The 24,833-nt window shown below is 32.3% G+C and overlaps 1 protein-coding gene across 2 annotated transcripts in view; it reads left to right on the top strand.

Annotated features, from left to right (window-relative positions):
* The first annotated feature begins 936 nt into the window (after window positions 1-936).
* LOC108915235 (lipopolysaccharide-induced tumor necrosis factor-alpha factor homolog) overlaps window positions 937-24,833 on the top strand; it is a 39,110-nt gene continuing 15,213 nt past the window's right edge. For both annotated transcript variants that reach the window (XR_001964710.2, XM_018721209.2), the window contains exon 1: window positions 937-1,395. Coding sequence is in view for 1 of the 2 variants with exons in the window: in XM_018721209.2 (XP_018576725.1) it covers window positions 1,281-1,395 (115 nt within the window). In the remaining variant the exon portion in view is untranslated. The remainder of the gene's footprint in view (window positions 1,396-24,833) is intronic.

Genomic DNA, 24,833 nt, shown 5'->3' with positions numbered 1-24,833 from the left:
AATAATTCAAGCAAGCTCGATTCTATTTTGTAGCGCGGTCAGAAGCTATAAGGGATACGTATAAAAATTCATATTCTACACCTGTGGAATATGAAACTCATATCCACGGGTGTGTAATATGAGTTACATTATGTACTTACTATCACAATTATAATGCGTCTATTATTAAATAGTCGTAGATAAAAAATTAAAAACAAAAAATGGTGGAGGCGCCGCTCGATGTGCACTGTAATATAAAATCACAAATATTTTCTAAACTGTTAATTTTACCGAGTTGAACCAAGAGGGTATTATCGTTGGCAAATTCTTCAGAGAACTTATTTTTGATACAGGCAGATTGCGATCGTCGTCTATGCAAAAAATTCTGGGTTGTTTACCATTGGGCATAGTCCATCCCTGGCGTTCTGGGCATAATGAAGTTTCACTTACAACACCAGAAATAAGCTGTACGCATATGTTATCGATCACCAAATTTGCACCATGCTGAAGTTAATAGTTTAGAGACTGTAAATAAAAATAACTTTTTAATTTTCACCTTTGAGGGCCCGTTGTTAACGAAGGAACGTATGAAAAAAAATTATATGAAGAACTGATATTATTTTGACCTCATCTATCTGTACTTGTATCAAGTACCTGGACACCCTGTATATTAAACACAATGCAACTTTACATATATTTTGAAAACAAGACGATAATTTAGAATTAAATTTTGTTTTATTTTCCTGACTTAATTTTGAATCAGAAAGGTAATCCGCTCTCCATAGTCATCTGATATTTCACGTTGATGTTTGAGCTTGAAACGGTGTCAGTATAGGAATATTTAGGACAGCGCAACAAAATACAATCTAAAAATAGAATTATTGATGTTCATCCTTCATTTCTGCGAAGATTCAGATATCCGAACACCGCCTCCAACTCTAGCGGCATAGAATTTTTCGTATATTGGAGTGAAGTTGGAAATTGGTCGGCTTGTAGAAAGTTGGCTGACATCACACGCCTTTTATAAAGTCATGTAGGTTCCGCGTACGAAACTCAGAGCCTAACATCACTTGTAGTTATGTTGTTACCGCTGTTATATGACCTTAGCTACGGTTTATTTCTTTAGCGGACGAGTGGTGGATTGTTAAGTGGTTTTCCGATTATTTATAAGTGTTTTGTTGTCCGGCGTAACCCGATTATACCCTTGCATTAGCACAGGAGGGACTAAAATTAGGCGAGTGTGTCACCGGTTCGAGTTCCCTTAATAAGATAGTGCCGTTCAGTGTAAACATCTGTTCGAAATGAGCAAGAATTCAATGCCACCCCCGTACGGGCCACCGCCGGCGGCGCCCCCGAGTTATGCTCAGGCCGTTGGGGGTGTACCCCCAACTAGCCCCTATGTGCCTAATCATTCTAGTAAGTCGATAATGTAGTTCATCCCTTCGCCTATCCCAACATTGGTAACCATTTATTTTGCTTCCTCTTACTTTAAATCTAATCTTTAAAACAAATTAGGTAAGGCCTTTGTTACATAATATACAGGGTGTTCCTAAATAAGTGTCGCAACGGAAAACTGTAAATTCCTCTTGAAAAGAGAAACATTGTTTTCCTCTTCCATTTTTCTCTCCAGGCTTTCGTTTTCGAGATACACAGTGTCAAAACTTTTTTTCAGATATTTGCCAATATCTTAGGAACCGTTTGAACAACAGGACTGAGCTTTTGTACACACACTACCACTATTAATAGCTACTTGTTGCAAATGCTGTTAAATTCGTTAAAATTTTTAATTATTACTATCCATATTTTAAATTACAAAGGATTTTCGAAACGTTAGCAAAATGTTTGTTTTTGTTCATAAAAAGTCATTTTTCTTGAAAACGGTTGACTTTAGAGCAATGAACCAAGAGAACTCTCTTTGTGTAAAATTCATTATCGCTTTAGAATTTGCTGTCAAATGTTAATTTTTCCAGTGGCGTAAAAGTTAGGGGGAAAAAACCCTTAAGATACTTTAAAATCTCCACCACTGGCACGGCACGTTCAATGAATTCGAGAAGGGTGCGAAAAAGTAGCTATTAATAGTGGTAATGCGTGTACAAAAACTCAGTCCTGTAGTTCAAACGGTTCCTAAGATATTGGCAAAACATTTAAAAAAAAAATAAAGTTTTTACACCGTGTATCTCGAAAACGAAAGCCCGGAGAGAAAAATGGAAGAGGAAAAGAATGTTTCTTTTTTCAAGAGAAATTTACAGTTTTCCGTTGCGACACTTATTTAGGAACACCCTGTATATTTAACTGTTTATATGATATAAAAAAATTTGTAATAAATTAGGGTATTATAGAGGGTGTTAATAATAAGTTTTGCCAAACTTTAATGGCGTATTCTACCGATGAAAATAATCAAGTTTTGCCCTATACAACGCTTCCCTACGGAGATACAGGATGTTACAAGTTTTAAATAATTATGATTTTTCCTATAACTTTACTGGCAAAAAATATTTAGTGATTAAATTTGGGGGATGACATTTTTTTAGTAGGAACTATTTTTTCATGGATAACTTATTCCAAAATACACTCCAGTGGCGTAGTTATTGGGGGAGTAAGTGTACTTTTTTGAAAAAAAATCGTGCGCCACTGGTTTTTTAAATAACTGTAAATGTTTTTAAAATGTACAATCAATTTGTGGCAATAAAGTATTCTCGTAAAGTATTCGTAAAATTTACTGGTCTTTAGATAATTGGGAAATCAAATAAGAAGATACTTAAGTACCTATACGTTGCTATTTATCATTGATTGCTAAATGTGTAACAATAAATTCAATACCTAATATTTTTGAGAGATTTCAAAACAATATACAACGCCACTGTTTTGTGAGTTGCAAAAAGTTTGTTATTTTTCATACAATTAAAAACAGATTTTAATAAAAAAAAAATATGGTATTCAATTCATTTCAACTGTAAAACACCAGTACCGTAGGTGGCAAGTTGTTGCTAGGAAATAGTCATACTTTTTGAAACTGTCGCACATTTTTGTCGCGTTTCTCTGCTAGTTATGGTCCGTTATCAATATTGAATTAGCAGATATACATTTTACATACGGTAGAGCGAATGGCAATGCTAGACAAGCTGAGCGATTTTATAGACAGACTTTTCCAAATTGACGTTGTCCAACAAGGAATACTTTTTCAAGCGTTCACCGTCGAGCTCGTGAAACTGCATGTTTGTCGCTACCAAAAGACCTGTTCGTACAGTTCATTTGGAAGACAGAATATTGGAATATCTGTAGATGAAGACCCATATACCAGTACCAGACAGATATCAACAGATTTGGGTGTATCACATGTAACAATCTGGAATGTCTTACGTGAGCTGCAATGACTATCAACCGAGGATTGAATTTTATCAAAGGTTCCTACAAAAAGAATGACCACTTTTAGAGGAAGTGCCAATGAGGTTACGTCAATTATTGTGGTCTATGCAAGATGGGGCGCCACCTCATTACAGCGTTGCCGTTAGACAGTTACTGAATAATCAGTATCCTAATCACTGGATTGGTAGAGGAGGATCCGTTGCTTGGCCGGCTCGTTCCCCCTACCTGAATCCCTTGGATTACTTTTTTTGAGGCTACCTCAAAACCTATGGTGTATCCTATTCGAGTTTCCAATGTAGAAGTACTTCGGCAGCGCATTGTAGAGGGTTTCGTAACCATACACAATACGGCTGGAACTATGAAGCGTGTAATCACTAGAAAATCCTTTATGCCAGTGAAATTATAAGAAAAATAATATAAATATTTGAAATTTTTAACACCCTGTATCTCTATAGGAAAACGTCCTATCAAAAATTTGTATAGGGCAAAACTTGATTATATTTATTGGTAGAATATACCATTAACGTTTGGTAAAACTTATCATTAACACCCTGTATTGCAATTTTTAAAAATAACGAGCAAACAGTCATATTTAAGTGCTATTAATGTACACCATTAATGTACACCATTATCACAACTGCCATTTATTAATGTTTGTTGTACATATGCTTGATTGCATGTCCTATTCGAATACTTATAAACTGCGTATTAAAAATATATGTGTAATTTTGCTACACAAAATAATAAATGCGATTTTCATTTGGACAATATTTTGTTGTTGAATTGATAGATCGAACCAATAGTCCGATTATAGACATATATTCTTAATTTCTTCTATTACTGTTACTGGCATATTTTAGAGAATTTGGAAAGAAAATTATTCTTGCTAAATATCTGATTTCAAAATAATATTATTTGTAATATTGTAATTCAAAACTTTTTCATATGAACTTTTAATGTGTAAACTTTTATCTAAGGCGGTACTTTTGAAATAATGCATTATTATTAAGTAGCACACTTTTGTGTACTTATTAAAATAACTGAAATGAAACAAATTCGAATATCAATTAAAGAAATTGTATTATATCAATTAAAAGCTAAATTATGTGTTTTTACATTTTTTAAATTTTTGTGTTTTGTCCGTCATTAGTCATCATTATTTGTAATATAAAATTTATTAGGTGCAGTTAATTTTTGAGAGCTTTTTGATCTAAAGAATGCGCGACTTTATTCAACAGTTTTTTTATTTTGGTCACAAGGTGTTGAATGGATTCTAGAGATATTTAGTATAATAGAAAAATTTTACTGACTTGAAAATGCTTATCTACATGTATCTATGAAAGTAGCTTGAAAGTTCTTACATTCAACTCATATTACTTTCTCTGCGAATTATTAACTAAAATTCACTCCGAATAAATAACAGTTTTGGGAGGTGCCACAAAATTGAAATGATAAACAATGTTTTTCAATCGTTACTTTATCTGATCAAATGTAACAGAGGAATTAATTAGATATATTTATTAGCATCTAAGAATAATGAAACCGAAGAATAATTCTGCATATTTCACATAGTACCTACATTAGAATTTACAAATAAATTTCAACATTCAGTATTATGTTTTCTAAATTCTTTTCATAATCCGTAATCCGTTATTAAAAGTTTTGTATAAAATTAACATTATAATGTATTGTATGTATATTTATTATTAATAGCATAATAATCATTTTAACAAAACAATTGATATAATTTTCTGGTAATACTCGTATACGAGGTCAGACAGTAATTAAAATTCGTGAGTGTTATATGTGTCATTGCAAAATAGTATTGTAATCATCTTCAATGTACACCCTTTGAGCATCTACCAATACAGCATACCAATGACAATGGCATTTCGCCCTAAATTTAAGGGTAATAAGCTTTCAAAGTCTCTAATTGTATTACTACTTTTGTCTTTCATGTCATAAACATATTTTCATTGACTAAGTTCTATGAATAAGGAGAATAGTCACAGTTATTTGTTTAGTTGTTAAAAATTTACTTAGAGACAGTGTCATGTACCCAACTATAGTATTTTTACCGTTACGAGTTCGCGAAATTAAAAATTTTAATATACAAGGTGTTACGAAAAGTAGGTTACACATTCTGTGCGTGAAAAGAATAAAATAGTTATTTACACCATAAAGGAGGTAAATTATACTTAACTGCTGTGTGGTGTATAACATTTTATCTGCTCTCACATTTCCTTATGGTTCATGAAATAAAGATCAGGTTTTATGTTTTGACATTTTTTAATCAATTTATTCGAAATATTGCAAAGTCGCATTGGTTGTTTGGATTTTGTCGTTTCTAAAGTGTTTATAAACAAAGTTAAGTACATAAAAGTTCCAATTTTGCTGGTTTTGAATTTATTATTTCTATATGAGTGATTTTCAAATAGAAAGTGCAGCAAATGCTGCTAGCGAATTTTTATTGCCCGAGAAGTCGAAACGGACGAGCACATAGAAATTTCAAGGAATGGTACCAGAACAAAAATACTGGTGCTTCTGAGCTACTGCTAGCATGTTTCATGGAGAAGTAAAGAACTTTTAGGTCACGGCGAGTTTGTGGAGTGAATACTCAATGATTAAGTCAACTATTTTCATAGAGGAGAACGTGGATATATCAATATACCCAAACTGAGAGTATTTTTGAGACATATGAATGACAGCTTCTATGCACCTAAAAAGTTAAACAACAGAACAAGTCAACGATTCCTGATGAAGGTTTTAGGCATTGCAGGAGCATGCCGTTCTGATGAATTATGCAAACTTACTTTGGGCGTCAATTTAAAAAATTTCGATGACATTATTGTATTTACAATTCGAGATTCTAAAAATGGTATGTCACGTACCTTTACAATTACTTCTCGTCTGGGTTCTGTTTCTCACATAGAAATTCTCAAGAAATATATCAAAATTAGATGGGAAATTAAAATTGAAATTTCACGCTTTTTTGTGCACTATCAAGCAGGTAGATGTTACAACCAATCAGTCGGCAAGAATACCGTTTCTATGATTCCTAATAAGATTGCACAGTTTTTGAAACTAGAACACCCTGAAACATATACAGGTCATTCATTCCGAAGAACATCGGCAATGTTACTGGCTAATATAGGAATGGATGTATTAGCAGTAAGGGGACATGGTGGGTGGAAATCAGACACAATTGCTGAAAGTTATGTGGCTGACAGTTTAAGTAACAAAAATGAAATAGCCAATAGGATTCTTTACAATGACACTTCAACTTCAGGTTCTAGTAGTACGTCGCATCATGCTGTTTTAATGGATCTGTCAGATAATATTGAGCTTCCGGTGACTGAAATGGAACGGTCAAATAATTTTGAGAAAAATGTGACAATTAGTAAACGCGACGGGAATAATTATCCAGATTTTATAAATGTTACTAAATGTAATAACTTTACAATTACTATAAATTATCATTCATAATAATTAATAAAATGTAATGTTCATCAAATATTTCTATTTGTTCATAAAATATGCATTTATAACTCGAAATCGCTCACTTACCTCCCGTTGTTCATAGCAACTTCCACTTCTATCCACCTACCTCCTTAAAAACAATGTATTAATAATCTATTTACTATAGTGGGAGCAGATAAAATAATTTTCATGTAGGCTCTACTTTTTCAAGATAGAGGGTATCAAAATTACGATTAGAGAAAATATTTCTATCTATAACCTTAAAGTTTTTTGAGATTTTGACTTCTTAGCTTTTCCTGTGCACATTTATGATTTGTGGATATTGTTTTTAGGTCAGACATTTTGTTCATTTATTTTTTCACGTAAGTAAAATTTTGGTTTAGGGCTTGTTACAGATGTAACTTTTTTGGATATATGACAGATTGTTTTTTTAAAGTACGCCTAAGGCGCCTTAAAAAATATTTGTTATAACCGATTATCTATCATTTTGCCGGAGTTTTAGGACTACTTAAATATTATCTTAATTTAGTTAATTTAATTTGAGAAATTAGAAAAACAGTATTAAAATTTTAAGCATCTTAAGGTGCACTCCAATGTTGAAATTCAAAATCCTGAAGAAAGTAATGAGTAGTAAAAGTTTAGGTCAGGTATGAAACAAATGAAAATATAAATTAGAGAGAATCAACACAAAATAAAAATCACGGTGTATTAAATTCTGTATGCCTTCTCGTTTACTTCAACTTCTGCTTAGGAAATTGTGATAGAATTGATACCATTCAAGGAAATCTTTGTCAAGGTTACCTCGTTGCCCGAACAAAATTGGGAATTTTAAACAACAAAGACCGCGTCAATTATTAAAGATCTAACAATTGATATTTAACCAGGCGACATGGAAAATATAGGATAAAGAAATTTATGGTCCTTGAATCAAAAGTAGTATAAAAAAAGTCCTATTGTTTTCATCCAATAATCTATGGTTAACGGCATGACCTACTTTTATGTAACATTTTATATAATACATCTAGAAGTACACCTTTTTTAATTAGTAGGTATTGTAAAATAATGTTAGGTGGTCCAAGAAAAAGTTTCCGTATAGACTATCTTAAATCTGACCTTTTATAGACAAGAAATCACACTAGTAAGACAATGGCGACAAGTGACGAAGCCTAACGCTAAACTGGAGCAATTTCCTTTAATTTTTCTCATTGAAAGTTCATGTAGAACATGTAAACATCAGAAAATATACCTTTCTTGTTTGGTCCAGCAAATTTGTAAAGATACTCAATAACTGTGATTAATGCATGTGTTAATAGTTTCCCAAAAACATTTGAATGTATTGTCAATTATTTTATACCCTGAAAAAAACTTTTAAAACTGGTATGGGAAGATATATTGATTCCAACTTGCTTAGATTTTTTAAAATTCTGGACGAAACAATTGACATATAAACGCTCCCCTTAAAAATATTCGAAATAGGTCAATTAATACATTATTACTCGTATTTTTGTTCTTTATTTCTTCTTTCGATTATGCTAATGCTGAGAAATGCGCTGTCAATGCGAGAAATTCTTCACCAAATAAATAAAATTAAGATTCTCAAAGAACTAGTTACTTTCTCTACGGTGCTAACACAAGAGGTAATAATGTTGTTTCTTTCACTACCAAGATCGTGCTTCTGTAGTAAAGTAAATATTCCTTTAAATAATTCCGGTGAAAACTTGGACCACCCGGTTTATTCCAAACAAGCTTGTAAAGCAGTGAATTAATAATCCATAAACCTTGTAATTCCAAGTCGTTGTCACTGACCTACATTCATCGTGAAAATATGTCTGCCATTTGCAGAATTATAATTTTACCTCTGGCACTAAATCAAGTTTCACTGACCTATGAAGCAGACGAAAATGATAGGTGCCCAATATGTATTATATTTTGTATCTATAATAGGGTATCTTCTTAAGAATGAGACAAATTTCATCACTACGTTGAAAATTAAAGAATGTAGTTCAAATAAAAAATTATCTACCTAAACTTCTTTTCTAAGATACAGTTTTGAAGTTAAAAAAATTGCACTTCATTTCAGTCACATCTCGTAAACGTACACAACTATTTTACATGATGAGTAATATCGTGGACCTTTATTATCAGATGTGGTTGCACTGCTGCGCTAAAATTTAAAAAAGTCATATTTAGAATCTCGACACTTTTCTTAAATATTTATTTCATAAGCTCTCGATTTTTTTAAAGGTGATAAGCTAATTAAGATATATTATTTAATTAAGTCCATTTGACTTTTTTTGAAAAATGTTTTCACTTTGAATTCGCTTAATACACCAACGGACATATTATGAAAAAATATATAGGTACCATATACATATTTACATTTTCCTGTGCATAAGAAATACGTATCTATCTCAGTCGAACTGATGTTCGTTGATTAGTAGATCGCAGATAATTTTCCAGGATTCGGTTTAATCTATCCACCATGCCCTCAGATTATGTTTTGATCTTTCTATAATCCATCGTCTGGCATACTCTTTGGAATACATCCAGTTCAAAATTTCGTCTTTGATACTTTTACTTCTAACAGTATTTGAAATATATCTATTGCTTACTTGTTCCCTGTTTTCTTGCTTTCTGGTGGTTGTTTGTCTCAATCTGTTTGCTTGTTTTGCAGGCGCAAATTTCATGGCATATACAAGCGCTTTACTGATTGTCTTACATTTGTTTTATTGCAAAGCTTGCTTTTTTCGTTGTCTTGGACACCTTCAATAAATACTCGCTCAATAAGGTCCTGTGGGGCTGTTAAATCTGGCTATTAGAAGTGAACTAAACGGGCTACATAGGACTTGTAGTGTTGTAAACTCTCATTTATTCTCTGAGCCCTACATTTTAGCTGCTATAAGTGTGTACCAAAGTGTTGTCATAATTATTGTGTCTACTTCCTCCTAAAGTTTTTAAGGTTTCACCTCTCAATAATACTACACTTTCTCACAGAAGTGAGGCTTTCCAGGAAGATTTACCATCACAAGCCTCTAGGGCTGAGTCTTGATCAAACCTTGATAAGATTTTTCAATTTTGCCAGTTTCCATCATGTAGTCAAGCCTCGTTTTAACTTTTTCGTTTCCTGCTTTTACTTCTTACAACTATAATGTCTACGCTTTCTCCATGTTGTCGATTCTATTCTTGATGTTATTTATCCTACCGCTTGTTCGTCTAATTATTTCTTCATGTCTTTTTTCATGCCCTCTAATTGATCTCTCACGTCACATCATCTTTCACATACCCCATATCAGATCTGTATTGTCTTCATATGAGATCTTAATTCGTCCTATTAGTCCTTCATATCAGGTATTCGTGCGTTCTGTACTGTCTTCAGTGTCTCCATATCAGAACGTCATCCTGAATCTATAACGAAAAATAGTAAACAAACACGCACAGGTGAAAACTTTGTTTATAATTATATAGTACATTTGTAAATAATTACTTTATGTAGATATGTTCAGAGGTTATAATTGACATTAACGTGGATATAGAAATTGGAAAATAATTATTATCATTAAACCCTCAATGCTGAATAATATTTACTGGAAAATGGGAATGAATGTACCTATTATTACGTGGAAAATTAAATTGAAAACATCAATTATTGCGTCAGTTAAAGTGACAATGATAAAATAAAAAACGATTTGAAAAATACAGTGAATGACATAAACATGGGCAAATCTAAACAGATGTTAATAGCATTTGAAGCTTTCACGTTGGTTATATCATAACACAAAAGCTATGAGGAGGATTCCATACTTATACAGAAAAAGTATGCACTCTCTGCCATAACAGTACAACTTATACAGTGTGTGCCTTAAAGTATATTACAACCTTTGGACGATAATAGTACATAAACAATTATTAAAAGTTCTAATAAACTTACCTTCTTAAAGGTGCCCTTTGGCAGTTATAGACTTAGAAAACTGTAATTACAAAATGACCGTTTTTATGGCTTAACTCTTTTTTGGAAAAAGAAGACATAATGAAAAGTTCATAGACTAGTCAGTTGAGGAAGACCGATAAATAATATGAATATGAATAAAATTGGAAGTGCGAAAGGGTATTTTTTGAACATCCTTGGAAAATTAACTGATTATTTCCATCACCAATTAAATGCATCTACAATTGTCATTTTTAGTTGACCTTCTGTATTAGGATGGGTTGCATAAACCAGAGATTTTGCTCGTCCCCACAGATGAAAATCAACAGGATCCGAATCAGGTGATGAAGCGTGCCAAATTATTGGCACTATGTGGAGATACACCCTGTATCGTCTTTTATATCAACTCGAGGAAATGGTTTACTAAAAAATTTATATGTTGCCGTGCATTGAACTTGAGGTAGAAATAATGTCCCAAGCAAATGGCTACCTACAATTTCAGCCCATACATTTACCGAGCTGATACTAATAATGGTTATCACTGATAGCATGTGGATGTTTGTCTGATCTTTCTAGTTTAAAAAACATTACCTACGTTACTTGCTTAACAATGTAAAGATCTTAAAAAATTTTAAATTAAGTACTCTTTACAAATATGTTTGTTTTTTTTTCTATCGAAAAATTCCAAAAATAAAATTATGATCTACTAAATTCCCCAAATAACACTCTGATATATAATAAAACATACAGGGTGTGAATTAAGTGCATAGACAAACTTTATGAGGCAATTTAATTGATTTCAAGTCAAACAGGTCGTATAAAAATGGGTCAGTCAATAGTTTTCTAAATACAGGGTGGTGAAATTTAAAAAAAATCACCATCTCAAAAGCATGTCTGAAGATATTTGATGCAGTGATGAAACTTACGCTAATGAAGGAAAATCCACTGAATATACGTATACCCGTGGTGAAGATATTATACAGGGTGCTTGTAAATAATTGCGAAATATTTTAGGGGGTGGTTGCCGAAGTTATTTTGTGAAAAAAACTTCATATGAACGTAGGTCGTTCAGAGTTTTAAAGATTTGACTCGAAATTTGATGATTGTAATTTATTTAGAAATAGTGACAGCAACCTACTAGATAATGTATCAATAGAAATTAAAAATACACAACTTGCAATGTAACGTTTTATTTTTTTTTCTTGAAAAACGGTGCATCCTACGAAAACATTGTAGAGACCAATTTCATTCAGAATTGAAGGCGGATCTCTAAAAAAATATCAAAACTGTAAAAAGTCAGTGGCGTACCATTTTTTTTATTAAAAAAGGTTTTGGCATTCTCGCACGAACGCCACTGTTGCAAGTAGAAATATTCGGATCACATCAAAACGCACATTTACCTCTCCAAAGCATTCTTCAAATTTCGAGTCAATATCTTTAAAACTCTTTGAAATAATAAATAAAAATAAATAAAAAAATTAAATTTAAACGCTCTGTATCTCGGAAACAAAGCATATTTTGACCTAAGTTTATATGAACTTTTATTCACAAAATAACTTCGGCAACCACTTCCCAAGATATTTCGCACTTATTACAAACGCCCTGTATACTTGAAAGGCACTTCATACATAAAGCAAAATTTGTTATTTTTTACATTCTTGTGCTGTATGTAGATACGATAACAACTAAAGATTATATTAATTTAATAGGTATTACAGCTGTAAATATGTTTTCGTTTTATATTTTGGAAGTATTGAATGAATGTGAGTTTCTTGGATTATTAGTTTCATTATTGATAACATATTTTTAATATGTACTTGATATGTGTGACCCAGTTGCTATTGTAACTGCAATATTGCAATTACGCGATATCAATTCTTGCATATTTAATTACTAGGTGATTCAATAATTATTATTGATTAATTTTATTACTACATGCTAATAGTTAAATAAATCAAGATTTGATATATGTCCTAACAGCCACTTGCTATTCGTAACAGGTGTTTTCCTGTAATTAAATTGAATAGGTAGAAGTAGGTAAATGTAATTTTCAATAATTATTTTGTTTTGAAAACACCAGTACAAGGACTATAAAATTACGTGGATAGTTTAACTCTAAAAAAAATAAAAATTACGATAAAATGGAAGTCTCCAAGTATTAACTCAAATAAGCAATTCTTAATATTTTCTCAATCACTTGATACTTACTATCATTTATGTTTCAACTTTTGTAGTGAAACAATATTGTTAATAAATTCGCGAATTATATGATATAATATTTTTAAAATTACATTCACTAAATATTTTAAGTTTTAAAGGAAAAAAATATGACAAGTTCTCAAATAAAATTAGTTGCATAAATATAGGAAGACCCTTAAATATGTTTTGATAATAAAGTGGTTGATTATTATGGTTGAAAAAGTTTCTATGGAGTTATGTCCCAAGCGGTTTAGTTTTAGAGATGCATTTATTTCTTATTTGTTTTTCAAAGAACTGTATTATGTAGTTTATTTCAATCTGTTCAATTATTATATGGTAGGCTTAGTTTAGATAAAATAATAATTTGAAAACGAGTCGTTTTTTCGTCCAATATAAATCTTATTTGAAAGCTGGTTAAGAATCAAATATACAGTTCGAATTTTCAAAATATTCAACGTTATCGAAGATCTAGGGTCCTGGGTGTTTCCCAGTATACTCCCTACTGATTTAAGCAAAAATTAATTCAAAATTTTTTACACCTAATAATAATGCAGGTGTAATTCAATACTGGTCGGGGCATTAATCCGCAGAGTAGTGTTTTTTTCCTTAAAATAGCAATAAAAGAATCACCTAAGTTATTATCAGAATATACCTACTTGTATTTAAAGACCGCGTGTTGAAGATATTGAATTGGAGAACTCTGGGAACGAGTTGGTAATATACGATTCTAATAACCTTTTAGACAAGAGGTAGATAGTATTTCAACATTTTAATGCATTCCTAGCATTGTTTATTTATCATAAGTAACCTTTTAATTTTATAGGATTGTAACATTCCTCTGTTCCTTAACCTTTAATGTCAGAGGTACATTGTCTTTTATCCAAGAAATATTCATTCTGCAAAATATAGATTCCTGTAACTGTTAAACATATATAAATCCACAAACTTTTCCCACCAAAAGGCTGTGTTTATTTTTTCATCATTTACGTTGTTTACACTCCACCAACTTGCCACTGATTCATGAATTAAAATAAATATTGTAAGGCACCCCGACGCTGAAAGTTTACTCAGAAATAAATGTATGAATGTATGGTTTAAAATAGCCCTGAGTCATTCAGTGTCTCTTATTTCTAAGGTGATAGCGGGTTATCAGGCCCTTGTCCAATAAATTTAATGTGGTACACTATATTTACTTCACAGCGTTATGAAATTGTAAAATGTTAATATAAATATAAATTGGTAACTAATTATGATAAGGATAATTATGGTATTTATGACAGAAATAAATTATTAGTCCGATTCTAACTACGCAAATTTTTAACAATCCATTTTTGATTAGTTTAAAATAAAAAATCAGTAAAATCTTTTTAAAGGATTCCGTGGTCTCGGTCAAAATTGAAAATTGCTGTAGATACGAATTATTTTTGGCCTCTAGAATAAAGTTCCGATCATAAAAACCCCGGCAGATGGTTTGCTTGTCTGTTTTTGGCTACTTTACCCCCTTTTCCAGACACGTGTGCAAATGGAGTAAAAACGCAATACGGATAGCATTGTCACCCATTTACAAGTAAGGTAAAGCCCAAGGACATACTATCACGCCATCCGCACCCCAATACCCCTCCTCCTCGGCTCCCAATGGCCAAGAACCAACTCCAAAAGAGGAAGTGGAAGCAAAGACGTAGAATAACGTTTTTTTATAACAGTAACATGGGTCGAAAAACAGGCATGTGTAGATTTTGGATAAGTGGATTTGGTCACTGATATAAAAAAAGCGTTTTCAAGTGCTTGAAGGGTGATTTTCACTCGTTTGAGTGGTTGGAGAGGATCGAGATAGCGTGACATTATGTTTATGGGGTCTATCATCCTGAGAAAAAGGAGATAGAGGAGAATCAGTCTTTGAAACAGATCAGAGATGCTTGTAGCCCCTTTTGGGGTTGGTTCTTGACCATTGAGAGAAGTGAAAGTGATCAAAAACAGACAAGCAAACCATCTGCCGGGATTTTTATGATCGGAACTTTATTCCAGAGGCCAAAAATAATTCGTGTATCCACAGCAATTTTCAATTTTGACCGAGACCACTTTTTAATGTAAAGTAAGTGCTAAATAACTATTTATCACATAAAATTAGGTATGCGGATTCTTTCCCTGTAATTTTTGCTGTTCTTTGTTATAAGTAGCGTACCTATGTAAAGAGTTATCACACTGAAATATCAGGTTGACTGAGGCCTTCGTCCGTAACACACAATCAACTGTTTGTATTCTGTAAGTAAGGAAAGTGTACCAATCAAATAAATTCGCTGGAGGAGATCTCATGACTTTGAAATACTATGGATGGAAGTCGTCTGCTGTAGCAGAATGATATATTGCCGGTTCGATAAAAAACAGAAATGGAGTAGTGAGAAAAATCCGAGGGGTTGAAGAAACGATGCAAATTGATGAAACAACGATCTATTCTACTAAGAACCCTTTCAGCGAGGAGACTGTCTGCATATTGTCTGTAAGAACGTTTTCAGACAGATAAATTGTCTACAGCAGACTGTCGCGCAGACATTATTCCATGCAAGAAAATTGACACAGATTCGAGGCATATTATGTGTGAGAGAATATGCGCACAACTTTGTACTTACCAGTGATAATTCCTTCGGCGGTACTCTTTCCTGTCGTACCTTTCAAAGTGACCGATTTAGATATGGATGTCGAAGCAATTCTGGTTTTTTTTGAGCAGAAAGAAAAAAACAGTGAAGATTATGGATTTGAAAAATGTTTCATAAAAGTTTTCGAATTATTTCCGTCTTTCCGATCAAACTTATACATTTTTAGGAATTGTCAAACGTAGAAAGCTATTACATTATTTTTATTTGCTGTTAAAAGTATTTCTTCTGGACCAAACAATGATCATAATGTCATTCAAGTCGTTTTAAATATCAGTGGTAACCATAAAGACAATACCGTAGCGGTAATCCAATGCAAAGACCTTTTCCGTTTTAAATATATAATTATTTTAATTCTCATCTCTTGAATCTATTCAATTATGTAAGTTTTAATTCTGCAGATTCGTTTCCGAGAAAGTTCTTGCTGATACGTTTCCACATACTAAATGCAAACACAAACAAACTATAAAGGTTAATAGCAACATTTTTAGAATATTTTTGATTTTTTATACCAAAAAATTGTTATACAGATGAGAATTATTAGGAAATATCATTAGAACTAAAAATGGACTGGGATGGTAACAAAATGTAATGTTATTTACTGGCAATTGAAATTTAAATGAAAAACTTGTTTTTCTACTATATAATGACTTTAAATCTTCACACATGTCACGCATAACTGATGTATGGAGTAAAGTTTAGAAAAAAACTTTTAATTACATTAATAAATGTATTAGTTTGATGATTCAGCAAGTTAGTATGATGACTGCATTGTTTTTTCGGATTACCTAATATTCTAGTAGTTCTCGTCGTGGTAAATCTCTTGAAATTATCCTAAATCCATATTTTTAAGAAAAGAATACTCACTATTCTGAAAAGGGTCTCAGGAAGATACTTAGACTGAAAAGTGATTAGGTACTTATATTCTTGTGTTGAAAGTTGCCCTAATTATTTGACTGTAAAAGAAGGTATTAACCCTAACTAATCAAATACTTATGATTTTTTAATTTGAACTGTTCGTCCAAAAGTAGGTAAATTTTGACAATATTGGTGATCAGTACCAGTGTAGCTTCAACCCAAACCGAACTACTATTACCACTTGTACCAAATTTAAAGTTGACATATTTTGAATGCGTATTTTGTAAGATTGATTATTTGTTTCTCGATTGCAATAATTTGCGAAGGAAGCATTAAAAAGTCTTTAGTTGGTATTGTAGCTACGCACTAATTTGTAAAACCACATCTTGACCTTGCCAGTAAATGAAATGACTTGTTTTGTCGTTTGAATTGTTTTTCTTGTAAGAAAACATTATCGTTTATCTTCTAATAATAAATATACGTAACATAGAGTTATTAGATACAGTGTAATATATCTACATATTTACATAAAAGTAGTAATTAATTATTCATTTTTATCTAAGAGACAAATCTTGAATTACATGCATTTATAATGAACCAATATTGTACAAAACTTTTATGCTAAACAAATATATGTACGTGAATATCTCGAAACGTGGTAGGTTAATGAAACTTGGTCTGATATTAACTAAATAAAATTAAAAATTCATTATTTTAGTACACAAATATATAAATCATTGGCGTAAAGACCAGGAGACTAAGAACCCCAGAATTTATAGATCAATCAATAGAAATTTTTTGGCACACTTAAATATTACAGCAAATTTTATGTATTACCTTTGAAAAATACTTAATAAATGAAAACACAAGTGATTTCCCCAGCAAAGTCGTTAACAATTTTTTTAAACAATAAAAACTGCAAAAAATGACATTTTTTTGGTTTTCCTATCGTTTCGGGCGAGTTTCAAGTGCATTGTTAGCATATTTTCCATCACCTAGGCGAAAATCCGAGATATACAAATTGGAGATTTTGTCGTCTACTTTCAGATGCCGTTTTGAGAATTTAAATCGATCCATTTTTGATAAATCGCCACGCTGTGCAAAAAAAGACCCTAATTTGGTTAAAATGCAATTGTGCAAAAACTATGAATCAGACAGAAACCATCTTGCGCACGATTAAACTACATATTATTATCTGATATTTTCCGCACGATTGTTTTTCCAGATTCAAATTTGACGGTTATGAATTTTTGAAAAAATGTCTATTTTAGAGGTTTTTCCGGAGTTTCTCTGTAAAAAATGAACCGATCGGGCCGCACAAAAAATCATTTTATAGGTTTTTTAATTCTCTACAAAAGTCCTATTGAGAGTAAGACGATTCCATCATTATTTTTCGAGATATAAAAAAAACAAAAAAATGTAATTTTTTGCAGTTTTTATTGTTTAAAAAAATTGTTCACGCCTTTGCTGGGGAAATCACTTGGGTTTTCATTTACTAAGTATTTTTCAAAAAGGAAATACGTTAAATTTGCTGTAATATTTAAGTGTAAAAATAACCTCTATTTTCGCTGTAGGTATTGGTTGGCCACCCTCTTATCGGAACGTATTTGAAGGCCACCTTGTATACGTAAGCTAATTAGCGACATAAAGAAAGAAAGAAAATCCTAGTAATAGGGTGTATTCTAGATTTACCTATGTTCAAAATATTTAAATTGTAACGCCAGTTTCAAACTTAAAAAAAATTGGCGTTAAAAGTAGTCTTATTAAAAACAACGAAAATGACCTTGTGGGGCAATGTTTGAATCCGGGCTATATTTTTAAACAGCCGCTGACACCAGGCATGTGCTTTACTAACATCTGTTGCATGTGGTCCACAACAGTGATGTTTCGAAATTTCGTATAATATGTATGACGTTACTATATTTGAGAAAGTACGGAAGCATCCATGTGCGTGGAAGACGAATCCGGATATGTATAGGAAACAAAATATACGAGATAATTAATTCCTGAGAAAGAATTACTGAAATTTTTTTATTGAGTCCTTTCACAAAGTGAAAGTAACAATCCATCATCATTGTCATTGTTGAATCTACTAGTGAGTAAGTAAATCACCAGTCAGTACAGTTAAAATACAATGGGCCATAAATACTAAATCCACAAAAACGGGTTATTCTAAATCATATAAGTATATTTACTCTTTTGATTTTGAATTTAATTGTAAAATACATCTTAGTATACAGGGTGTTTCTTACTAACGTGCTAATCTTTATGGAGGTTATTCTTGGGCCCATTTTAAGAAAAAAACTTCATATGATCATATGTCCTAAAAGTCTTAACTTTTGAATTACAAAACTAAATTCATTCATTTGCATCTTATTGGACCACTTACGAGAAAAAAAAAAGATTTATGTAACTTTGAACAATAATTTATTTAAGATAATAACTTTTAAACGTTGAAATTATGAAATTACAGTAATCTACATACATTTTGGAATGGTAAAAGAAAATTACCCTGAACGCACAAAGAAATATATCAGACGTTGGAAATGTCCACCTCCTGCAAATATGCATGCCTCTGCTCTTCTTCTCATGGACTCGCGTACTCTTTGGAAAATGTCGGGAGTGGTTCTAATAGTTTCGCAACAAACTATGATGCGATTGCTCAACTGCACTTCAGTATGAATTGGTGTGCTGTAAACCAATGTTTTGAGATGACCCCATAGGAAGTAATCTAAAGCATTGAGGTCCCGGAACTAGGTGGCCATGACTGTGGTCCGCCGCGACTTATGACTACTGGTTGATCGTTTTATGGTTTCATGGGACTACACAACGATGACCTTGACCTAACCTAGAGGTCAAGTTGAAGGTTCATTGAAGGTCAAATCAAGTTACGAAATAGGAGAACCTTACTTGCAGCCCCACTAAGTTAAAGCAAGATCGTTTGGCCCAGCCAGTCAGGACAAGATCGTTATGGTCCGGGTCGAAGTGATCTTGCCTTGCCTCGCTGAGCCACAATGATCTTGCCTTAACAGTTAAGGCAACTTAATGGGGCTACAAATAGGGTTCTCCTATTTCATAACTTGATTCGAAAATTCTCACAATCGAACAAAAAAAGCTCAGTAAAATATTTATAATGCCACTTTAAATGTCATTGAAAATGGCCCAAACTTCTTGGAAAGAGTGATAACCTTCGATGAATTTTGATTTTTCATTTGTGATCCTAAAACTAAGCGTCAATCCGTGCATTGGAAAAGCCCAAATTCACCAAGACCTAAAGAAGCTCGAATGAACGAATCAAAATTCAAAACAATGATGATTGTTTTTCTCGATATCCACGAGATTGTGTACCTTCACTGTATTTCTGAAGGTCAAACTGTTTATCAGCATTACTACCTCGAGGTTCTTGCTAGATTACGTGAGAAAATCAGAAAAGAAAAACCCGAATTGTGGATGTTTCTAGCCAAGTATAACATCTCAGTGTTATATCATCCACCTTATTCCCCTGACCTGGCACCACCTGTTCCCCAAGGTCAAACCTGCATTAAAAGCAACAATATTTCAAACCGTTGAAGCTGTGAAAGAAAAAGCAGCAAGCTTCATCAACAAGTTCCCAGAAGAAGACTTCCAACATTGTTTTGACCAATTCGTATGGAGCGGTGTAGGGATAGAGGCCTAGGAGTGTATATTGAAATGGACAATAATTATGTGTAAATTTAAAATAAAAAGTTTTACAGCATGTCTCGTTATTTTATAGCCAAACTTCGTATCAACCGCAAATAATATACAAGTACATTCAGATAAGCAAATCATTAATAAATGCCTGAAATAGTTATGATCCTGAATTGAATTACAGCTGACGTTGCTATATATAAATTAGAAATACATACGTACATAAGACCGCCACAACTGAGTTCAAACATCTTATTTTCCGATAATATACCTGTATTAGGTGGATTTGCACATGTTTACACATGGTTACATACACCTGTCTACCTACGCTTAACTGCACCTTGAAATTGTAAAAATGATATTAAATTTGCTGATTCAGATACTACAGAGTAGAGGTGGTCTACGTATGTAGGTGGTAATTAATGGTAATCGTATTAATTACTTTTATTTGTCCATATGAATGTGAAGTCAGAAATATTGAAGATGCCAAAAATGATGAAGATGATCCATAAACATTTTGAATTTAGGCAACAAAATAATTTATATTTTTGTATGTACGTCGATCAATTTATACTAGAAGTTCCAAAATAAATCTACTTTATTTTCGTATATACCTACTATTCAAACTGTGACTTACTTTTTTGCTTTAGTTGTATCAGTTATCTACTTAAAAAAGGACCAATTCTTATTTGTAAAGTACTGTAAACGCTTCAATCTCTGCGAATCAACCAATCTTTCTACTATTTAAATACATTGTTAAACGTTATATTTTTATATTTATTTTGGAAAGCATTTATTGCCTTCTGGATAGGATCTACAAGATACATTCGAATTTTGCTGTGAAATGTATACCAAAGTTTACCGCTTTGATATATTGGAAACTGGGATCATCAAAGTATACATATAAAAGTTATTTTTATTCATTTATCGGCGTCAACTTATGCGTATTTCAACATGTCCTGACGGGCACTAAGTTTAGACAGGAATCGTCTATCACCTACCGAATGGTTTCAATTTTGCGAGTTGAAGATCTGTTTAAAATATACAGCAGTTCTCGACATTCGTCTGTACAAATAATGTATTTGCAGTTGAACAAATAAAATACTGTTAGTGTTTTAATTTCTCACGTCGGCTATTTATTTAGTTAAAATAATTATGTATAATAATAAAACACTGGTACTGGACTTTGTGAAAAGCTCCGATCGCCTTTCCTGAAAGACGTCAACTCTCTCCCAGTTTTTTGTCGTATCAGCGGTAGTTTCAGCGGCTCAAAGAGACTCGCTCAGCTGTTGCTACACTTAATAGTTAATACATTTCCTCATTGGGCCTGTTTGAAACAACTGGCTTCCAGTGTGGAAATAAACACAAGCCGTCAATTACCTGACCAAATATCAATTAGAAGCTTGCAGGCCCAAGGAAGGCAATTTGAACAACTGTTGTAGGCATTAGTAATTTAGAATCTGTTGTTAAGTAAAAGTATACAATCAGTTACAAGAACACACTTTTTGGTAGAAAATCATACATATCTACTAGGTTTTTTGAAAGTTTTATGGATTCTTTCATAATACAAGCGAAGAAAAATTCTAAATGAAAACATATGTAAGCTGCTTTAGAAAGAATAGCAATTTTCGAGTACACAGGAACAACAGATCCTGGTAGAAGAAGAGGATAGGTACTAATATGTAAATTGTTCAGGAGTTTTTTTTATTAGTACGTTACTTACTACTTACAAAATAATGATATCTAAGAACACAAATTGGCAAGACAAATACCAAGACCAAGGAAACAACACATGTGTGTTGCAGGAATTGGATAAATTACGTATCACAATCTGGCAGGGGCAAGTGAATTTATCTTACAGTTCATTCCTATTAATCCCAACGATTCCATATTTGCGTCAAAAATCTCATTTTTCAAATCTATGGATCTATTCCTTTCTTAAATGATAATCATTTAAAAACTGGAATTGTTTTTACATCAATACACTGAAGAGAACATTAACCAGATGTCTAAGAAATATCATTTTTAACTTAACTTGTGCAAAGTAAAAGGAATTAATTTATTTTGTGCTAAGTTTCGGTAGAATTTCTAAATTGTACGGAGTGGATACATCAGTCTTTTCCTCTGCGACCAATTTTTTCAATAATGTTTGTAGATCTCCATAATCTTAAACTTCCGCATCTTTGGCCTTCTAGTTAGATTTTACTTCAACTTTGTCAGAGGTTCCTTTCCATAATTTCCAGGTTTCAAATTTTTTCTTCCAAACCGTAAACAGCGTAACTTTGCTGGGCTTTTATTAATATTCACGTATTAGCTGACTTCTCCCTTCTGGTAGAACCTGCGAAAGTTGTTTTTTACCAGGTTAATAGTACTGAGACGTTTCTTAAATCTACAATCTTACACTTCTACACGAATGTCTTAATAACATCGCTAATAATACGACGAAACAGGGCATACCTCTAGGTTCTTCACGAGGGAATTCAGATGAAATATTTGTTTATTTCCTCTTTGAAGACTTGTCGAAAGAAGAACCCGGTATCCAGTCATTATCGCGATAGCACCGTACCTTCTTGGTGAAAAGAGATGGCCTAAGTCTGCGAAGAAATTAACCATCTTTTGAATTGTTCCAAAATATTGGCATGGTGAGAATTTTACAAAAATAAATAAATTTGTACCAAATTGACTAGATTTCTTTTTCGTTGAATAAGAATACTTTGTAGACGTTGGAAATCTTCTACTTGTTTTCTTTTATGTTTTTTTGGTGACCCAAGTTAGCAGTAGTTTCAAGGAAAATAGTCATATGAAAATATTGTTTATATTAAAAACACTAACAATGGTTTTATGTATATTTTATAAGTGTGTTTTTTAACCACGCGACCTTATTTAATGACCAATATACCTAAATACATATTTTTTTATTTGTAGCATATTAGCTAATGAAAGCGCGTTTGTAATTACAGAAATAACACACTCTTCCCATTAAATAGTAACAATAAAAAATTAGTTCACGGTCTACCCACTGTAAGCGTTGAAATATTTATTCAAGGTCAACGATATCGCTCTGTAATCTATGTTTTGTACTAAATATTCATAAGCAGACACATATGTTAATAATCTTTTTTTAATTTGGAAGTGGGGATGTGCATAATTGTTATACTGTGTATTGGAGCGATATGATGTAATTTATACTACTGGAAAATAATATTTACTATTACAAAGATGACCTTACAAATATTGTCTAATTCGGTTATTTAATCAAGTATGTAGTACTGTAAGGAAATAAAACTTGCTTTTTCACAGCAATTTTATCAAGAAGCAAATTATTTTTCTACTTTACTCACAAGGAAGGTTATCGAGATGTCAGTCACCGATTTCAATAAAACTTCACTGTGGAAACACGTATATACTTATTTTCTGTTCCGCCTATTTTTTTTATAATACCAGCTATCCATAATAAGCCATCTCCAATTGGTTTAAAAAAAAATCGTATAGCTTCCTTAAATTTAAAAAATATGGAAAATCTCGCTTTGGGATTGATCAGCATTATGTATAACTGTGGAAACCCACTGAAAATGTCTGCAGGACGATATCTGAATCCGAATCCAAGGCCAGAATTACTGCTCCATTTTTTAAATCGCGAAAAACTTCCCTTAAATACAGAAAATATGGAAAATTCTACGAGTACTTTTCAAAACTTCATCGTTCATTCCCTAGTAGATCAGCATTTTTCATAGTACAAATACATCTTAAATTAATTTTCTGTTGGGTTTTTTTGTTTCAGTACTGTGTTTATTTGTCTAGTGTGCAAACTGCTTCGTTTCCTACTGATGAGTTAGGCCAACATCTTAAGAAATGAAACACACAAAGTAATTACGCTTTTGCCTTTATTTCTTTTTAAATTTCTAATGATGAAATCCAATTGAGAATCTTAAGCGATAAAGCTTCGAACGAAATTTCATTTCCTGATGTATTCTTGTTGAAGCAGTGGGCAACAGATCCACATTAGCAGAATCCCTGGGTAAACGGAAGGAATTTCCCAGATTTTAAAGTAATTTTGCATACTGGAGGGTGATAGAGTGACTCCGACTTATGATTCGGAGTCAACAGGTTAAAATACGTATAGATATGGTCCTGTCCTGCAGTAACATTGATTTTTTTTACAATTGTTCCAAGTGCTATACCCCCTAGAATGTGATTTTCCTTATTTAAGAGTGGTTTTTCGGTGATTTAAAAAACTGCCTAGATGTCGTTTAGTCGCCGATTTCCCTGTAATCGAACGATTTCTTTTATTGTGAGGAGCATAATTAGTGCTAAATTAATAATAATTAGTGCTAAAAAATTAGCAAACAATTTATACTGTACTGACTAAAAAAAAAAACAACAAATTTACCGGTAAGTAGCTATAAAATTATTGAGACTTTTCAGGAGGAAAACAAAACAGAGGTATATTTTTTGGAATAGAAAAGAAAGTAGAGGAATAATTAGTTCTGAAATACATATTTAAACTGCTCCCTTTGTTTAAATGTTTGATTTTTAAAGTATCACGTTTTGTAGGGTTTAAACGCAAAGAGTGCTTCAGTGAAATTCGACGAAGTGTTTCGAGTTCACTATTAATTATATTACTGCTATTTTGAATATCATTAAGATGAAACGAATAGAATAGTTGAGTATCATCTGCATACATTTGAATTTTACAGTGCTTTAGA

The sequence above is a fragment of the Anoplophora glabripennis genome, unplaced genomic scaffold (assembly GCF_000390285.2).
Source record: "Anoplophora glabripennis isolate ALB-LARVAE unplaced genomic scaffold, Agla_2.0 scaffold915, whole genome shotgun sequence".
NCBI lineage: Eukaryota > Metazoa > Arthropoda > Insecta > Coleoptera > Cerambycidae > Anoplophora > Anoplophora glabripennis.
Note: the sequence above shows the minus strand (reverse complement) of the source record. Positions and strands in the feature narration are given on the sequence as shown.